Genomic DNA, 21,767 nt, shown 5'->3' on the forward strand with positions numbered 1-21,767 from the left:
TCATTTGAAAAAGTCAGGACAGGAAAGGAAGATTTTTTCCTTCTATTGTTAATGGTGCCCTTTTCCTCTTTCTTTTCATTGAAATTTATTAATTACGAAGCTCATGATTTTCTCCTTATAAAAAGTTCTATATTATTATTAAATTAATTTTTTACTTGATAGAAAGCCATTCAAGAATCAGAAGTTGAATGGGCACATAATCAAAAGTTAGTGGATCTGACTAAAAAGGGATTACGTCGTTCTGTAAGTATTAGTTTGATTTAATGAATTATAAAATTTTTATATATTGTTCATGTACTATTTAAGTACCTGTTTCATGTACTATAAAAATTATTGACACATTTTAACTTGTTAAGCATCCTCCTCCTGTATTCTGCAAAACATATTAATACAGTTTAATCTATTAATCAAAGTTCTTCTACAAAATGTTTTTCTGCATCTCTGAATTTTCTGAGTTTTATTTGCCATTATGTATTGTTTGCTCTTAAACATAACTATACAGTGTTATCAGAGAATTCATATTTTATTAATATTTTCACAAATTAAAATTTTTTTATTAATTTTTGAAACTGTATTGACTAATTAAAAACCTATTTAAGAAGTACTGTTCATTACTTTTAAACTGTCTGTTATAGATGATAGATCCATTCTTCCTTTTTTGTTTTGTTTAAACCGCTAATAAAAATATAATTTGTCACTTGCAAATGTGGAGAAATTGTAAATCTTAAATTGCATAAAATTATTCCCTATTGAACTCTTAGAGCTGGAAAGCATTCAAGATATCTTAAAGTTTTGAAAAGACCATAAATTCTGATTTCAAAATTTATGAAAATATCTTCTGCAGTGATCATTGAAAAAAATTACTGAGTATCCAAAAAAATTGTAAATTTGGGGAAAAATAAATGTACATTTTCTTATTCCTATAGGCTGTTTAATGCAGATTTTGGAAACATTCTTTAGTCTTTCAACATCTAAACTAGAGTTAGCTCACAGAGTTTAAACTACTTTTCACCTTTTTTTTTAATTGTAGCAATTGATTTCAGTATAGAAGTACTATTTTTAATACTCTGAATTCATTGCTGAAGGAGACTACAAGTGTACATTAAGTGCAATTTTTAAAACACCAACACCAAATTTCCCTGTTCTATCATAGTAAATATATAGTGCAATTTATAAAATTTAGCTAAAGGTCTTATTTACCTGTCTAGTCATGTCATTTTGTAACAGAAGTTTTGATGTCTAATAATACCACATTATTTGCAGAGATGGGATTTTTGCAGCATTAGGAAGTTAAGGAAATCACACATAATGCAACTAAAAGTTTGTATAAAAAATAAGTACACTCAGAAACTTCATTTAAAAATTAATTAAATATAACAGATAAAATTAATTCTGTAGTAAAGTCTTTAAGAGGTGTTAAAAAAGAGGTGTAACTAAGTTTTATCTCCCTTTCTTTCTTTATATTTACCTAATTTGTCATAGTGATACACTCACTTTCAAATTTCAGTTCCCTTTTGCCAGAGCATTGACCTTGAGAATACTGTCCTTAGTTGTCCATTAAAAGCAGGGGAAGGATTTATTTAATATTTTTACTAAGAAATTTAGCTTAATAATTTCCACCTCTGCTTTTTCATGTAACATTTCATTTGGAAATTTGATAATTCTTATCATTCCATTGTTAACTCTGTATAGTATAAAACAATTTCTTTACTGTTTGTTTCATTTATTGCATGGAAGCATTCTGTTTGTTTTTGCACCAAATACAGTTTGAGCTGCTTTGATGCATTTTCCCAAAAGTTATGTTTCACTTAATACTTCTGGTCATGGTATAAGCCAGCAAGATTTATTGTGAAAATATCTTGCTAGTGTATGTGATACCATAATTTATCCAGCATTTATTTCACAGCCAACCTGACCAGTATTTCATGTTTCTCAAATAGATTTTTGAAAGTTCTTCATGTATAATAGATGTGATCACTGTGAATCTCCTGGCTATAGAATTGAGATTGCCTTTGACAGCCAAAAAACGTGATTTCATCATTTCAGTAATCCTTTTTCAAGATCTGAGAGTGACTTGTAATGAGCAAATGAACTTTTAAAAGTATGCTTTTTAACCTTAAGTAGTCGGCAATTTTGGATTAAAAAGTTCTCAAGCTATCCCTTTGTAATTTTTAAAAATAATTCAGAAGCATTGTTCTTGTATTCCTGGGTAAAATTACTGACCTTTATAAAATAGAAAACAGCATTATTTTGCATTTACTGTAGGTGTTATGTAAGACATTCATATCTTAAAATGTAGAAATTTATTGTAAATTCTACATATCTTGCAAATGTGTTCAAATTTTCATTATGGAAAACCATTGTTTAATTTAAGAATTTTTTTTTTATCACTTCATGATTGTTTTTGTAGAGGCAAATACATAGCTGTACTTAAAGAACTATTTTTCATTGCAATATAATTTTTCATGACATCATCTTGAAGTAGGATCTAGCACCAACTTTTCAAAGCCTAATTTGTTGGCATTATTTTTGAAAAATGTAATTTATATGACTGGAAAATACTTGAAATTAAAGCTTTGCTTTCTTATTGTGCTGATTTCTGGTAGATTACTATAAAATTCATAAATTTTATTTTGGAATTTATTAATTGAGAAAAAAATTTAAAGCATTGTGAAGATTAACTTATGCTGATTTCAGTTAAGCCTTTGATGTGCATGATATTATTTTTATAATTTTTTTAACTAAAAACTCTAGAAATTGAATATTATGATCCCAGAGACAAATAATATATGAATTTAAAAAAAATGTACTCTTGCCCATTGTTCTGTGAGTGATGGTCGCACAGTGAAACCACCGTGCGTCTAGGACTTTGAAACTTACTGAGGTATATAAGGGGAAAAAACATACCTTTCTCTGTGCGCTTTTCCAACAAATGACGAAATTTGCGAATTTTTAAAAAATGTATGTAAGAATTGCATCTTATATAATTTTTTTACATTATTTTATAAAGTAAATCATCAGAAAAAATTTAAAAATAAACATTTATGTAATTTTTGTATAGCAGTGAAAATATGAGTACTTACATAATAAGGACGTTTGGCTAAATGGATAAAAGAACTCAGTAAAATAAGGATTAAAAAAAGACTTTTTTTTTTTTTTTAATTTTAAAGAACAAATTTTTTTTTCGTGACCCTATTCAAGGCATGTTTTGTCTTTATAGTACATGCATAGACCCACATTGCACGTTTCGCACATGCATCTTCTTCTATGAGGTTTCTTCCTTGTGCTACAAAATGTACACTGCCTGGATCTAAATTTCACTGGTATATGTCCAGTGTTATTTAGTTTCTTTTCATCTGGCACATGAAATTTGTGGGTTTTTATGTTAATGGGAGGGGGCTTGGTCTTTTTGGCTTTGGTACGGATCATTCATTTCCCATTCATACTTTATTTTATTCATATTTCGTCCCCAAATATTCAAAAAATATTTTAAATTTAAATAAAACTTTACGTGATATCTATTTTTAATTATAGTAAAGTATATTTACATTAAATTTAAGCCACAGGAAATAATTTATAAAATTGCAATACTAACTTGGGGAGTGAGTGTGTTGAGGTCAGAGAAAAGTCTCTGGAAAAGAAAGACATTTTTACTGGGCAGGTGCATGTATTGTTTAGTAATAAAATAACTTTGTGGTTTCAAAACTCCTTATCTATATCCTGGTAAAAATAAACATTCCTATTTGAGAAGCAAGAACACGCCATTGTGAAGAGCAGTGGTTTCAAGGCGCAACCACTGAACCTCTTGAGCATTGTGATACAATGGCATCTACTGAGTTGCAGTAGAGTTTTGCAAACATAACTTCCAATATCATGACGTTCTGTAGTTGACTTAAAAATGTCGATAGTCACTTTTTTAAGGTTACTAAAAAGTTTCTATTGATCAAGCAGGTCATTATCTCTGAAATAATGTTATGCTCTAACACCTGAATGTAATAATTTCTAGTATTGGCTATGTTATGCAAACAGTATAATTACATTTTAATTACTATTACTGTATTATTGCTATGAGAGTAATATTTATGCATATAAATGTCTCCGTGTTTCTTTGCTCTCTTCAAAGATTTGTCGTGCTTCCCCCCCCCCAATTGTCTCATTGTGTTACTAATTCATGGAACTATGTAGCGAATTTTTTGACAGGTTTTATTCTTTTAATGGAAAGCCCAAGCTTTCCCATTTTCAATTTCAGTAATGAAGTGGCTGAAGAAAGTGAGGTGGCAGTTCTCAGTCAGCACTCGTATTCCTTTATGTTGCTAGCCATTAGCAGGAGGTCATGAAGGTTTACAGCTGTACCTTGTTGCGAACTAAACTGGTCATTTTTGTTACAGTTTCTTAGTTTACATTCAAATTTAAAAGTATTGTGTTGTCTCTACAAGCTGAATAAAAAGAATAAAAAACAAATTAGCATGACAGTAGAAGTGAAACTGGATACCTTCTGGAGAATGTATAAGAAGAAAAGTAATAATAAAATTGTCTTGGATTTAGATAACGGATGAATTACTATAACAGGGTGGGGAAAGAAAAGTAAATGTAAAAAAAAAAAAGCATATATTTGTGGTTTGAAGGAAAGGAAAATTATGAAAGATAGTGAATACTAGAAAGTGAGTGAGGCACTTTATTTGTAGTTTAGGCAGGAAATGAAAAAAAAGGAACTGATGTTTCTGGCCCCATTTTTCTACAGCAGGCCCTCATATTCCATGAGAAATGTTTACTGCTTGTATTGACTTTCTCGAAAGATTGAAGTCATGGAAATTGTTAATAAATTTAAAGAAATTTTTCATAGACTAATTGAAAAGGAGTACTTAATTATCAAATTTACATCTGTGTTAAGTTTAATCTGAATTTCTGAATGCCACCTTTGAAAATGCTTTCATGCAGGGAAGAGAAATAAGTGGAGAATTATAGTCTTGCATACTAAAAAGCAAAATGCAACTGTAAACTAAGACAAGCACTCATAAGTAAATGGGAAAAAAAATTGTAGGTGTTAATAAATGTAAAAAAGTGCACTAATGGAACTGGCACATTCAATGATTTGCGTGTTTTTTATAGGAAGCAGTCAAACGCACGAAGAAATGAAGCCATTTTTAATGACTGGTTTAATCAGAGATTTGTTTGGAAGAAATAATTTTAAAATTGAAAAACCTTTTTTTCAATTTTTTTACAAACATAACACTGATGAATATCATAAAAATAGTGATAAATTAAAATTATATTTAAGAAATAAGATTAAAATAAAACATTTTTATTTTCTCCTGTCATATTATAATAGAGAAGAGATGTGTGCAACTGGGACAAAACCAAGAAAACGAATGGTAAACTCTGTCTTTCTGTCAGCCAAAATTTGCCATGAACAAAATAACAATAAAGCATTCATTTGATTCACCCCTACTTGAAATATACTTGCCCAGTTGCTATACTGACTGCCACCTGGGTGGCCGCAGACACCATGGCAGGAGCTCTTCTGAGACTGTACTATTTACTTCAGCAGAAAGCTGTTCATTAGCTATTTATGATGCCATTAAATTGATTTTGACAGTGTCATTCATAATCAGTATGTAATGCAAAGTGTTTTTGATTAATAACATGCCTTTGATAGTGTTCTGAATTAGAAATAGGTTTATTAGTTTCATTATAGCTTTAAAAATATTTTTAAAATTAATAAAGATTCATATTTGATTTATTCTTTTAATTAGATACCTAAAGGATTACCATATTTTTATGTTGAATTTGATAAATCAGTACATGCTGGATATGCTCATGTCATTGAAGATGAGAAACAGTTTCCTAGGAACTTTGGAAAGGTTAGTTTCACTTTTTTCTTCTTGTTTATTATACTTTTGAGAATTAAGACACAATAACACGCCAAATAAATACTAATTCAGAAGTCAAACAACAAAAATCAGCGCTGTGAAAATTTTGTAAATATAACGCTGATTTTTGTTGTTTGACTTCTGAATTAATACTTTTGAGAATTAGAACAGTTTTTCACTTACATTCATACATATGAAATATCTAAAATACATATAATTCAGCTTGCTAAAAGTGCTAGAATTATGTTTAGTACTTTTAGTGAGCTGAATTCTCTTACTTTGGTTGATCCCAGCAAACTCTGTTGAATAAAATTGAAAAGCTAAAATTACCATAGCACAATTATAAAATTAACAATATTGTATTGACAAGAAATGAATTTTTAAGAAACTGTGGAGAATAAGTTGAAATTGGTGCAACATTTTTATTAGTTTTGAAAATTTCTAGAAGTATCTAGATATGATTCAGTTGCTAGTTTTATAGAGTTTGGCTGAATTAAGAAGTTATTGCTCTTATTGTTATTATTTTTTCTACATTCAATTGAGAAAGAAAATAACATCAGTAAAAATCTTTTTTTGATTAATATTTTGAAACCTCACCTTTCAGGAAAGTTAAAATATTGAGAAACTTTATCACATTGAAAAACTGGTATAGAAAATTCATGTTTTTAAAGCAAAAATATGAAATGAAATAAATGACCTCATGTTGTACAGAACATGAAAGTTATTCCTCACACAAGAGTCCCATAATTTTCATGAGCTTGTATGTTCATTGTATGTAATGGAACTTACAGAAATCATTTGCTACTTGTAGTTATTCTAAGAATATTTAAAACTCAAGTATTAAACATACTTTCTAGTAATTGATAACACAGGATGTATTCTCTTATTTAATGATTAATGCATTATATAAATGTACCATATGTGGAAGATATTTTATTAGATAAGTTTATTCAGATTTTGTTGCAGTCTAAAGATATGAAGAAACAGTTTAAAATGGTTATGATTATATATTGTGTCTGACATCATTCTTTTCCTCTTTTTCCATATTCCTCCATTTTAATTTTATAGAAGGGACCTTTTGTCCACTGCACAGTAGAATTACGTATCTGAAGCAGTTGGAACCATTACCTCTTGTGACATTGGAATAAGCTAGATGATATGGTTACCTTTTTATTCTGTAAGCAAAATACATATTGTTGCATGCGTATAGGTTTGTAATAGATTGAATGCATGTCCAGTGATAGGTTCATAAAATTTATTTTATCAATTTTATCAATGAAATACTTCAGAGTTTTGGAACCTCCCACGGAAATACTCTTACAGGTGTTCATAGTATCATAGCGTACAGTCAGTTACACTTCAAACTACTAAGAATGGTAAGCATAACGCAATGCAAAATGCCTGTAAAGAGTGAAACTAACCAGATATATCTCAGTGCTTTGATCTCAAGCTGAAGTAACTTCTTAAAAACCATGATAATCTCTTGATCAGGAATAGGATATTCTTCATGCCACTTTGGGAAGTAGTCAATGCCAAAGAGGAGTTATTTGTTTCCATCAGCAGTTCGTGGCAGAAGTTCCAGGATATCAAAGGTGATGCATTCAAAAGGCATTCCTGCAATTTGACATTTCAGTTTCCCTCGGCTGTGTTTCTTCTGCCCTTTCCAACCAGCACAAACATCGCATGATTGGCGCCACTTTTGCGTATCAGTTCTTCTCTTACTCCAGTAGAAACGCTGAAAAACTATGCAAAATCTTCATTATTCCGAAGTAGCCTCTTGTAGGGTTGCTGTGTAGTTCTCCAAGGATGTTCAGGATCTTGGAAGTATCAGCTGCCATTGGAATGCCTTTCCATCATCCGATTTGAACTTCTGGTACAAAATGTGGTTGTTTTGAATCTGGAGGCAATCCCAGAGAGCCCAATAGTGTTTTGCCATAGGACTATAGATTGAAATATTCTGTCAGTAAGTTTCCTATTTGAAGATTCAATTCAGTCAGTTAGGGTTTAATGTCACCATCTTCGAACTGATCTTTGACTTCTTTGTCACTCCGTGTAGCTCCATCAGCTGATGAAGTTGTAACTTATGCGACTGGATTTAGCAGTGCATTTCACTTTGGCCCTGGAACAGTATTGGGAGCTTTTTGGGCTGGGTCTTATAGACGGAGCTTCGGTATTTCCATGTGATGATCCCTTCTAATGACAGATAGTGTGTTTGCTCTCAGAGACAAAATGCAGTTCATTATTTTTAAAGTCAAAGGAAAAATTCTGTTTCCTTAGAAAGTCCAATCCAAGTATGATAAGATCTGTAATATCTGCCACATATACCGAGTGATCATAGGCAGCACTTCCAAAAGCGATGTTAATGTTCAACTTCCCATCAATTTCGATTTTATCACTAGACATAGTCAGGAGGGCTAAACAGGGTGCAGTCCAAATGAGTTTACCTTCCAGTTATTGAGCCAAATCTTTCTGGATGATGGTATAACATTGTCTCCAGTGTCAATGGTCATACTACAAGGAACTCCATTGATATATCACATGATGAAAAGTCCTTTCTCATTATATGGTAACCTTCACTACACGAGATGGCCAGTAATTTTTCCTTGAACCATGCTGGAGAGCGGTCAAATTTTCCATACCTTGGGGTGTTTTGCAGTTCCTTCATACATGGCCTTCGGCACCACAGTTCGAGTAGTCTAGGGTTCGTTTCTGGTTATTCCTAATCTGTCTCAAGGCACATTGACTTGTCCGGTTAAATTATATAGATGAGCAGTCAATTGATCCACTCACTCCTGGACTTGAACAGGTGCGTGTACAAATTTATTGCTGAACTACGTCGAATTTCATAGCATTCATTGGAGCAGATTTTAAATCCTTTACATCTACCTTTCCCAGAGTTTTCTGTGGTGCCATTTGTGAAGTACTGCAGGGACAGGATTTCCTGTGTTTCTGATGGGCAGTCCAAAAAGGTAAGATAGACAGGATTTCAATATCCATAGTAAGACTTTAATTGAAGCCTGCTCTCACCAAAGTATAGCCGCAAGGTGCCAAATAGAACTTCAAAGTCTGACCTCTGGTTTTCAGGCAGAGTTTGAAGGATATCCACTGAGTTTGCTCTCAGAGAAGCAACAAGATGGCAGGTCTTAGCTTGTGAATCCCATCCATTTGCATCCATCACTATAGAGAATTGTGTTTTATACATTTACCATGAGGTTTTACCATCATATGTGGATAGCTTTAGAGAGGGACAAAAAGGCATGGGTAAAAAATTAAAACCATCAGAATTGTTCCTGTTCGTATGAATCTTTCACCAGGACAACCTATCTGTGCACTAGGGTGTGTTGGCAGTGGGAAAACTGTGGGATTTGGGTTACGATTTGCTCAGGCTTCCCCCCATTCTCCCAATTTGGCACTTTCAGACTTTCATCTGCTCTCAAACTTGAAGAAATTTGTTTCTGGGAAGTGTTTCACATCCAATGAAGAAGATGAGAGGGTCTTAGATGAATATTTTCATGAGCTTCCATACTCTCACTTCCGGGAAGGAATGTTGATGCTGGGCCAAGTGTGTTGAAGTCAAGGGAGATTATGTAGAAAGATAAAATAATCTTTTAACTGAAAGTTGCAGTCTTTCATTGTCAGGCCGAGAACTTTTCACCTTACCCTCATATTTTTTTAATAATCAGCAATTTAATGTTTTAAACTGCATTATGCAGGTAAAATTCAAAAATGAGTTTGCAGTGCTTTGTAGTCTGTTATTCATCAAAATAATAAAACAAAAGAAATTAATTCTGTTTCTGCTGTTATGGTTGGCTGGTTTTAGAACATGTATTAACTTTTGGTGCATTGAAGAATTGTACATTGTACATTTTGAAAGACAATTCCATTGTCTTTTTCATAATAATTTGAAAATGAACTATCAGTTTATGATGATTCTTGAACAAAATAGCTTTTCATAAACAGCCTCCATGAAGATCTCAGTTCTAGGTACACTCTACCAACAATATAAATTGAATCTCGCTGAATGACATTAGAGATATATATAATTATAATATTATATAGATATTATATATTATATATAATTATAATATTATATAGATATTATAATTTTTTCCTTATCGGAATGGCATGACTTATCAAGGGGAGGCAAATAAACAGAAAAGTATTTATGTTAAACAGTGATGCTGAAATCAGATTCCTTGTGGATTATTAGAATATCAAGGATAGGAAGGTTTAATTGTAACCAGATTAATTGAATTTATAACAGATAAAATTTTGGGTAAATCTTCTTTATTATCACCTAAAAGCACAAAAATGTTATCTGTGTAACAAATCCATGCCTGAAAGATGGTTTTTCATATAATTTGACCTAAAAATAGTGCATATAAATGCCAGCAATAAACTGGAGTAAGAGCATTGACCATACCTAGTCCTTCAATTTGGCAATAATAATTGGAAAAAAATGGCATTTGACTCAAAGAAATTTTTCAGAAATTAATTCCTGTTTCAGGATATGGAAAATGGAATTCACAAAATCTGATTTCCAAGACATTTTAATAGTCTCTTCCCTGAAATATTAGTAAACAATTGTTTAACGCTAGAAGAAACCATGATTGAGCTCCAGGGAGAAATATCTTTATCGACGTCTTCAAAGAATTTTTTGTAGGATGCCTATTTATTAATTTCCTTCCCTAGGAATTACTTGTAAAAGTCTTCAGCCATCTTATAAAAGCTCTTTCTTAACACACGTTTGTGATAGATTTGCATTTACGATTTATTTCATTAATCCCCAAAACAAGAAAGTTTAAGAGTTGATTACTATTTAAAATTGTTTGCAATGAAATCTACCATGCAATTTTTTAGTTTTCATTTTATAAATTTATATACATTTTACCTCAGTATTTCATTGTAAATGCTGAATTCCTTAATTTTATGGGAGTTTAAAATTCTAACATCCAAAAATGCATGTGTTATAAAAATTTGAAATTTTTGCAGATAAAAAAAAAAAAAAAAAAAAAAAAAAAAAAAAAAAAAATTCCATTTCCCATTTTTAAAGACAGGAATGGTTAGAAAAATATCAATTAAGCCTTTGCTTGCACCAGCAGCCATTCAGCTGGCATGTGTAACTCACCAAACTAAGTGCATGCCAGATGTAATAATTTATCTAAGAAAAAGTTATTTGCAGAAAATTAAGTGGGCTTTATTCTTAGCAGAGTAAAGTCTGAAGAAGCAATTAAAAAATTCAGGAGCTGGATAACACAGAATTGACTGAAGGAGAAAAAAAGAAACATATAATGATGGTGTATCAGCAGAAATGAAAATAATGTGAGTACAACTTCGAAGGCAGTTTGAGATCAAATAGGTGAATGTTTTTATTGCAGATAATGTACATAAATTTCGAAGTAAAACTTAAAATGTATTTTATCGGAAGGTCGTAAATAACAAGAGAATTGTAAGTAAAGGAGTGGAATCATTGTTTAAAAATGTTTTTCCATTTGAGTAATTTGATAGATAATGGGTAATTGGGACTAAAAAGAAGGTAAAATATAAAAATTAAGGTGCTCTCATTACTGGATCATACAAAATTGTAACTTCCCCCCCCCTAGACAGCTAAGCATTTTGGAGCCAGAACGAAAATAAATATATATAAAGAGATTGAGAGAGAAGGCATTCTTGTAGTTGAACATTTTCATATGCTTGCTGTGACTTATCTCACTGGTTTGACAGTAGCATCAGAACAGGTTTATGAATTTTATCGTGTCTTGGAATGTAGCATTGGGTCTGTTGTTGGCATAGGTTTTAGTCATCTTATAGGTGACAGTATAACTGTGCTCAGTTCTATCCGAGTTTGGAAGGAGATTCCACCTTTGGGCAGATCCAGAGATTTCCCATTCTTCTTCTCTTACCACCAAACCACTTGAAAGGACTTTCAGTTGGACATGTATTTGAAATACCCTCGAAGCTGCAAAGATGCTTATGCACTGACTATCTTATTGAATCTTGAGGAGATTCAAAAACCCATGCCCAACCATTATTGCTAACCACTGTACCAGCCAGGTGGCTAGAATATTTCTAAAGGTGAAACATAGTATTGTTATTGAGGAAGCTTACACAGTAGCTTGCTCTATCAAAGTGAAATCATTATGTGAAAACTTTGTATATTGGCCCAATTTTCAAAAGTTTCATGGGTCAAATAAACTATGATCATCTTTTTTTTCCCTTCCTATTTCTCTGAAATTATTTCTTCACAATAGCATTTTGTTACTACTTCTGAAGTTGCAGACATTCTTTCTTGCTGAGATAATTTTTATAATCCACTAGTAACTCTTCCACATGTTCATTGTTTTAAGTCCAAGCCCAAGACTAGAGACATTATATTGTAGTTAACAAAAATAATCAGTTTTCTAAGTTTCTGCCTGCAATGCATATGGGCATAAATTCCTACAGGCCACATTTATGGTCTTTTATAAATTACCTGCTGCCAGACTATTCGTGAGAGTTAGCCAACAGAAAATGCAGGATGGCCAAAGGCCAGAATAGGCCCGCAAAACATGTATAATTCTCATACTAAATTTACTCTTGTTATTGGATAGGAAAACTGCTCTTTGATGCAGAGTCTGTTTCATGCAATTTTGTCACTTAAGTTTTCATTGCATATTTTGCTGGAGGTTTTGCCAAGACACTTCATTCTTAAATTCTTGAATAGTTCAGTACGTGTTTTTCATGACTTGTGCTTTACATAACACTCAACAATGAACATGTATTCTTTTAACATTTTCACCATTTTTTTTCCTGCATTCAACTGATCACTTAACAATGTGTGTTGCAATTTCTAAGGATCTTTTTACTGTATGAAGTATGTTTTCATGAAATTCCAAAAACACGTTTCTCGGCCAGTTTTCTTAATTAAAATGTTTATTTGGATATGGCAAAGCATACAAGGACTGTTTTCGTGCAGTACTTTCTCTAAGAAATTTGCTAATATTCACATTACAAATGGGGCAAAAACCACGAGCACCAACCATGCAGTCATCCTATTAGTCTAGGATTGAACCCAGGTACACCCAGAATATTAACCCTCTCAGTGTTACTGAGGGATTTTTCCGTATTGAAAGATGGCTTTCCAAATCATCACACACGGAATATTTTATCAGCTCTTGATGGATCCGAAAGCGTTTCAAATTATTTTTTTCTGCCTTACATTTTCCGCCTCGAAATCATTGAGGACGGAATATTCTGTACTGTCGTACCCCCTTCCCCCTCCGATCTTCTGTTGTGCTTAATAAGTAGTGGAAAAACAGCGATCATTAGAGAAAGATGTTACAGTGGGAGAGTCATAAATAAAAAATCAAATCCAGCTGTACCATCTGCTGACTTGAGGGCGATTTTCATGCCAAAACTGGAAAATACTGGAAAGCCTTCAACGGAAACCTTTATGTATGCGAAAAATTTGTGAAACCAAATTTCTTCTGTAAAAGTAAATGTAATTTGCATGGAACCCATGAGTAACTTTTAAAGAATTTAGCATCACCTAATTTACAACTAATTTCTTTTGGCATAGAATAAATGCTTAAACAGGTGATACAATGACTGTAGAAACACAGAAATATGATATAACTTTTATTTTAGCTGTGCACATTGATTAAAAATACTGTATTTTTAAAATTATTATAACAGTTAATGTATGTTTTGAATAATTGTTTAAAAATAAAAATGAGATATTTGAAAGAGTTCAAATCGTGTAATTCCATTTTAAACTAATGTATCATTTATATGTATGTATCGAAATTCATTTAGTTAAGTGAATGTGAAGTACGGACATTTTATTATTGAAATATGAGTACAGGGTGCGTTTCGTTAAAGAAAAATTCGTTTTACTTTTCTGATTTCTGGTCTAAAAAAAACTACTGAGAAACTTCTTTGGCATGATATAAAAATTATTCACAAATAATATCGTATAAGATTAAATCCCTTTTTGGTGTTGATAAAATAAAGTACATAAACTCATATGATGCATTTTTTACTTTAAGCAAAATACTTCCGTTTTACTGAAAGTGTTATCAAATAAAAAGGTTCAAATAATATTTGATTATGAATATTTGACTGTTATGAATATGTGTTTTATTTCTAAATCTTGAAACGGTTGAGACATAAAATTCTCAGCAGGTAAGAGTAAATATTTATGAAAAATAATTGTTAGTAGAAGGAAAATGTAAATAGCTTTTTATAAAATCGCCACAATCATTATACGAAGTTGGAAAAAATATGATGGTGATCTGGGTGATGCAAAAAATTTGGAAAAAGGAAATAAAAATCTCCGCTTCTTTGTCTATATCAGGATTTGAAATGACACAATTAGATGCTCAGATAAAGATATAAAACTTTCACTTTCATGGAGGACTTTCAGAGGGAAAACAATTTGTTATTTACGACTATGGTTAATTAATTAACAAGAAAGAAGAGCTGTCTCTGTATGGGAAGGGATGCCTTCTTGGAAATCTTTTTAGAGAAAACTGGCTCGTATTCACGTTATATGTGGGTAAAACTCAATTCCAGATCAGTATGGGAAGAGATGCCTTCTTGGAAGTCTTTTTAGAGAAAACTGGCTCATATTCACATTATATGTGGGAAAAACTCAATTCCAGATCAAATTCCTAGTGTTCAGTGATGTTACTGCTCGGCCGCTAGTGGACGTTATTTACGACTAAAGATTGATTTGGTATGTTAAATTAGGTACTGATTACCATTTATTTTAAAATTCATTAGTTAATGCTTATGACTGGGGTTTTACTAAAAAGGCCAATATATATATGCATGTCTTGAAATCAGTTTTCACATCTTATTAACATTTTATGTACAGTTTTTATTGTATCCTTCCTTCACGCCCACTTAAATAATTTCACAGCCTAAGAACAAAATAGGACTATTTAAAATTTAATATCTATCCTTCGTTTGAAATATTTCTTTTTGGTTTGGTTTACTTGATAAAGTGCCAAAGGAGAGATGCCATCATCAAGAACTGTCTAAGAGAAAATGGCTCCTATATATGTTACACAATGGAAAAATCATGAAAATGTCCATGCAGCCAGCCCGTTCGCTGGGATTCGAATCGCAGTACTTGTGTTCAGCAATTTTACTGCTTGGCTGTTGGTGAGCGTATCACCTTTTGGATAATTATCATAATATTATATGTTTTAATAGGCATCTATAACACTCTATGCTTACTATTGTGATTTACATTTCCAGTGTGTGAATCTTGTGATTAATACTCTTGTGTATTTACAGCCTAAGAGCAGTAACGCTTCAACTGAGAACTTTATAAGCAGAACTGGCTCATATCCACAATACACGGGGAAACCACCAAAATTAATATAAATGTGGTATTATTTTTCTTGACGCTGTCAATGATACTGGTCGTATGATTTGGTATTTACTTTCAGAGCAAAAATACATTGAGAAAGATATCAATTTGGGGATAAATAAAAAAGAATTGATGAAAAATAAGTATTATAAAAAAGCAGATTTCTTTTATATCTTGGATCATTTGTTACCATTCACTTTGTGTTTTAATATCTTTTCATATTTTATTTCAGTACTGCTTTATTAATTCTTAAATATTTTGCAAAATGCGAAAAATTTGTGAAATTCATAAATTCTTTCAATTGTAAATATAATTTTCTTTTCTAGCTCTAAAAATGTATTCTTGATATTATAGAGTAACAAAAAATATAGTATTCATTATATTAATATGCAATTATCGTTAATTAAAGCGCATTTTGGTAGTAGATTCATGATACAGTGAAAAGTCGTTAATTCGGACACCCATAATCCGGAATGATCTATAATCCGGACCTCAAAACTACAAACTTTCTGCGCATGCGTCGCGCATAGGCGTTTACGTGTACGCGAAAGACCTTTACGGCTGCGAATGTGCGTGTGCACATGCTCATTTAATGTATAACGGACGGTATAAGCTAAGCTAAAATTATCTAATTCAGTTAATGTTGCAGATTGCGTTGTTCCTTAATCTTCAAATTGGATCCAGCTTATTATTTTTTGCAGACTGTTAGAGCAATTTTATAAAAGTAAGCTTGAACTTTCGATTATATCAAATAGAATTTCCAATATATATTTGCTAATATGTAAAGGATCTAAAGCGAAAGTATGTTTCGAAATCCGAAATCTGTTTATCAATTTCACGCTGCTCGGCGGGGGGAACGCCGCGCCGTGCAATGAATTGGAAGTTGATCTGTCAGCACTATCCTTATCTTAAGGGCAGATGTTTTTATTTTATTTGGCTTATAATTCCTTACTAAATGTAGTATTTCATCTCAATGTACTCCGTCTTTGATATGATTTAAAACAAGTTCCTCGTCATTATAATTCGCTTCCGATAGTAAAGAAAGAGACACAGAGGTTATTGAAAACGAAAAAATTTCGAATGACAAATTAGTCGGTATTCTCGACACAGCAATTATAGGACTTGAACAGCAGAACTTTGTAACTAAAGAAGAAATTATGTCTGTTTAATAGAATTAAAGAGAAAGTGTTATCACATGAAACGAAGCAACTTAAACAACTTACATTGAAAGAAATGTTTAATAAAGTAAACAAATAAATATTAAGCTTTTTCTTTTTGTAAATTTTGATATTTTTAGATCATAATTGTTTTTTATTTCATAAAGTACAGTTTCATATTTTTAATTTTGTAATTTCTGCATGATATCTTACCAGATTTAAACTGATGATCTATAATCCAGAAAAATCGATAATCCGGAATCGCCGAAGTCCCAACGAGTCCGGATTAACGACTTTTGACTGTAGTTGTAATGTACATATGCTTCAAAAAGATTGCAGACTAAACAATTTTTTCACTGTTTTGGGGAGAACCATGGTTCCAGTTTCAAATAAATAAATATAAATAAAATAGGCTTCCGCACAACAACAGTTTTTGACTCATTTAATTACAAATTTCTCTTCGTTCTCCAAAAGAAATAACAATGAATAATACGTTTTACAATGTGCTAATAAAATAAGAATTCCATACTCGTCTGATGAAAATTAGCAGATTTATGTTTTTAATCAAAATTTTGCAGGAGAGATTTCAAATATTACTTTCAAGCAATAACTATACAGAAGTTGCATTTTTTACGTTTTTAAACGCAGTTTTCGATAGTTTCAGCATCTTTTATGAGTGCTACGAACCGTATTATTTCTCTAAATTTTCTTCAGCAAGGTAAGGAGCAACACATTCAATGATATTTTTCCGCAAAATCGCTTTGGAAACACTTAAATTTCACATATGTCTCTTATGCATTCATAGCCGAAACAGTCCATAACTGAAAGCCTAATTTTATTCAATTAATTTCTTACATTAAAATCATAACCGCTTCTACTCTTTTTAAGGTGTTCCTGGATAAATAGGCATTCTTCTAAAATAGAAATGGTAAAATCATTTGAGATATAATTTTTCCTTCTCAAAACAAACTATTAATTTTGCCAAAATATAATCAAAAATAATAAAATAATAAGTTTAAATATAATGAAATAAATTCAAGAAAAGGAATAAATATTTTAAAATTCATTCAGTTGTTTAAGAAAGTAAATAATGGCAGCACAACATTATAACGCATCATCATAATATTATCTGAGAGTTGTAAAAAAGTATAAGTCTCCTTTTATAAAAGCTCAAAAAAGATAATATATATATATCATGTGCATTTGGTGAATTAACGTATTAACCCTTTGCGACACGCATATTTAAAATATATTTAAATCTTTAAAAAAATGCCTTAGAATAAGTCAGATGGACTTACTTAAGTGCCTTTAAGGCTTGAAAAAAATTCTGTGCTTTTATTTTTTACGGTGGAAGGTGGGATACCGTTTGTCCCACCATGCAACTAGCACATGTCTTATAGCATATTGGTGTATAGCAGGAAAAAAAAAATCCTATGTGGAATGAATAAACAAAATAAAGCGTGCATTCTAAAATATTCATAATAAACACACTAAAATGCATTTTGTACTTTTTGCATATATGCATGACTTGTAAAATTTTGCATATAGTATATATTTAATATTTTTAAATTTTAGGAACAAAAGAAAATATTTTTTTGAATATTATTTTAAGATTAAAATTTGATACTCGTACATATGATACTAAATAAAATATTAAAATTGGCACTTGATTCAAAAACATTTATATATGATTAAAATTGAAAAAAATCATTTTTCATGAAACTTTGAAAAACATGTTGTTTCATTCTTTTGTAAGCATAGAGGCACTTCACATGTTTCACAGATCCAAAATGTTCGCCGTTCTTCTTTCGATATGCTGCAATACGCACATCTTCTTCTGCTCGTTCTCTTTGGCGTTTTACTTACATTTTTTAGTCTTTTTTCTGGTTGTACGAACGGGATTTCAGTTTTCTTTTCAGCTCTTTCTTGCCTGCAAGTGCCATTAGACCTTAACTGAGGGAAGAAAATCTTTCATTGTTTTTACATCATGATCAGGTTCGCGAACAAACTTGACTAAATGTGTTTACTATACTCGCATCTAAAAAGTAAAAAAAAAAATCATGTGCCACCATTTCTTGCTTTTGCGGTCTATTTCATATAGTCTGTCAGTTGATCAATCAGTCGACATATCCCATATTCTTATTGTATGGAATAATGCTGTTTGGGCACAGTACTTTTTTTTTTTTTTTTTTTTTGTCTTTCCATCTCGCTCTTTTCTATTAATTTCTTTCATTTCAGTTGCCTTTTCCAAGCAAGACAGGATAGAAACGCATCTTTTATCCTTCCATTTTATGCAATAAATTGAATCATCGCCAACTGAAAAGTCTATATATTCTCTTGACATAAATTTGTCTTTTAAAATTTAGGTAGATACTTCCGATCCATATTTACAGTGTCACATGCATAGATGGGTCTGTGTCTTTAAAAAGCGAAACAAATTATAACTACTTCCCTTTCTTCTTCAGCAATAACTTCAACCTCAGTTATTCTCTCCTGGATTTCAATTTCATCTAAATCAGAACTGACATCTGAAGCATTTGAGTCGCAATCGGATGGCAATTCAGCAAAAAGATCCAAAGCTTCCTGAGTTGTTAATTTTTTTCTAGACATTTTAGCACATCAGAGCATACAACGGATGTAAAAGCGCGCACAATCACCAAAAAAGTAGATGCAAAAAAGAAAAGAAAAAATAATCGTGAGTGCTGCCATCTATTGAGCGGAAATTCAAGTGTGTGGTGGGACAAATTTTAACCCACTTATTTCAACTGCAAAATTAATGTTATAAAATATTGAATCCAATTAAGATTTTTGAAAATAAAATACCTTTGAATATTAAAAAGAATCATACATATCATAAATTGTATACCAAAATTTTTAAAATATGGAAAAATGCGAGATACATGGATATCACTCTTGTGATCCTATTTTGAATATTTTTTGTTTATAAACTTAAGCCCTGGTATAGTAGTAACATATACTGAGAAAAATAATAACTAAAATAGATTATTTTTAAAAGATTAGAAAATTTCTAACGGAAATTGCTAAGTGAGAAAATAAATATTAATTAGGTGGGACATATATTGACCCACCATGCCGCAAAGGGTTAAAGGCTTTGCTGTATATAATATAAATATATGCTTGTTATTTTACGAAATAGAGTGTCTGGAGCCCATTCAAATACCCTGTAGAATTTTAACAAATTATTTTGTAGGATATATTACTATAGTAATATATTTCCAGTATAGTAATATGTCCAAAGCTTTTTGACAAAGCTGCTGACGCTTTACAAAAAATACCTTATTTCTTTCAAAACCTTCGGAAGGTTAAAATGATATTTCAGAAAGTTCCAGAGTTCTAATTCTTTGGGATAGGATACCTCAAAACAATTTAGAAAATCATTTGCTGCTGACTTGAGTGTTCGTAACTCGAGATGCAGTTTGACATCTGAAGCATTTTTTATTCAGAGAACTAAATAATGAAGTTAATTTTTATTTGTTTAAACATGCAATTTATTTTTCTTCAATTAAAGTAAAAAGTGAAATTTAATTTTGTAGGTCCTGATACTGAGTGCATTGTTTTATTTATTTATTGGACACAATTGATTTCTTACGACAGTAACAAATGAATTGCAATTATGATGCATAAATATAAATAAGAAATTCCTTTCAGGGAAAGGAAAATGGCATAATGTCATCACATTTTTTCAGTGTATTTTAAGAATAGAAGTACTTGTTATGGATGAACAATGGCTGATAATGTAAATATGTAATAATTTTACATATAAATACATAATTTTGTAACTGGTGATGTTTATAAGACTACATTATTTATAAGACTTTGTCAACCAGTCTACGTAATGCTGTCATTTATAAAAATTGACATCTTACTGAATGCTGTACTGTATTAGTTTTGTGTCATGTAAATGAAGGGGATATTAAAAAAAGTAGTAAATTAACAAGAAATTAAATTTTCTGTGGCCTAGAAGAACAAGGTGTGCAATCAGATAAACTTAGGATATCTGATGTGTAGCAATTAGATTTCTGTTCTGATGAATTTTATCAAGGTTGGGGATCATTATTTTCAAAGAATCAGCTCGCATTGATATTTTCTATTAAAAGTTAGGATAGAAATATTTCAGCCATCAGAAATTTAAATGTTAAATTATAAATCATATTGATTTTCACTCTTTTGTTTGGAATATTATGTAAACATAAGTTTCAAGATTAATTGTATAATATAGGAAATGTTTATTAATTTCATAGAATTTTTGAGACTCTCATTGCTGCCTGTTTATCTCATGTTGTTATTTCATTCAAAAAGCAGTAAATTAATATTTCAAATAAAATTAAGTGCCAAACCTATAATGGCAGATTAAACTTGGCCACTAATTTAAAATTAAAAGTTAATGTATTTTAATGTGTTGTTAATTTTACTCTTTAAAACAGAATATGAACTTTGGAATATATACTGTGGTACGTGAAATAAAATGGAAGCAGTGTATGATAAACCAATCGATATAAATTGGTGTATGGTTTAATTTCATATGCCTTTTTTTGTTATTTCTTTAGCTCAGTGTTACAAGAAGTGGATTTCTGTAGTCTAAAATTTTTAGTCATTGGGTTATTATGTTAAGCAATTTTTTAATTAATTAATTTTTACTTTGAAATTTATTGAGGATGGAAAATAGTGTTTTTCCTTGATTATCCTGTCTTGATAATATCACTGAATTCTAGTGAATAGCTGTACATTAGGTATTCCTTTGTTAATATTATTATGTTTGAGTTACTAAATTTTTTTTAGATTTACTGAAAAGTATTTTTTCATTAACAGTATTTTTAATTTTGATTTTTCTTTACATAGTTAATAATGTGTGTTTCATCTTCCAGGAAATCATAGGAGGAATGCTTGATATAGATTCAAATATCCTACGAAAAAACAAAAAAGAAGATGCACTAAAAAAGTCATCAGAAGTAGCCAAGTTCGAAAAACTGTGGAATGAATTTGTGTCAAAAAATATGTAAATATATATGTATGATATTCACTCACTTTTAATGAAATACTGTAATAAAATAAGTTATCACTTTAAATATTTGTGATCGTTAACTAGTAAAAATTTGAAAAAAAAAAAGGGGAAAAAAAACTTGCTTACCTTACATGACTTCTTTGTACGGAAAATTAAATTCTATGCATTTTTTCCTGCATTTCATTTACACTTATTGAATTTAATTAAATCTAGTTCGACAATAGCGCATAAACCACAATAGAATAAATGCATTCTGTAAAATTCACTATATTTGTTTACTGTAGTGACACTCTGGTGCTAGGTTCAATGTTACAACATCGTTACATCTCATTCATTTTATAACTTAGAATGCAAAAAAA

General features: G+C 30.9%; 1 protein-coding gene across 4 annotated transcripts in view; it reads left to right on the forward strand.

Moving 5' to 3' along the window:
• Positions 1-21,472, forward strand: part of LOC118198315 (CWF19-like protein 2) — a 124,747-nt gene extending 103,275 nt beyond the window's left edge. For 3 of the 4 annotated variants that reach the window (XM_085817834.1, XM_085817835.1, XM_085817837.1), the window contains 3 exons: positions 163-243; positions 5,754-5,861; positions 21,272-21,472. In XM_085817834.1, coding sequence (XP_085673960.1) covers positions 163-243; positions 5,754-5,861; positions 21,272-21,406 — 324 coding nt within the window. In that variant the 3' untranslated portion in view covers positions 21,407-21,472. Of the gene's footprint in view, positions 1-162; positions 244-5,753; positions 5,862-6,938; positions 7,048-21,271 lie in introns of all 4 variants that reach the window. The other variant, XR_015041429.1, reaches the window with a different exon arrangement.
• The last annotated feature ends 295 nt before the right edge of the window (positions 21,473-21,767 follow it).

Source organism: Stegodyphus dumicola, chromosome 1 (assembly GCF_044657685.1).
Source record: "Stegodyphus dumicola isolate Sdum_Otavi_A_Nest chromosome 1, ASM4465768v1".
NCBI classification, from domain to species: domain Eukaryota; kingdom Metazoa; phylum Arthropoda; class Arachnida; order Araneae; family Eresidae; genus Stegodyphus; species Stegodyphus dumicola.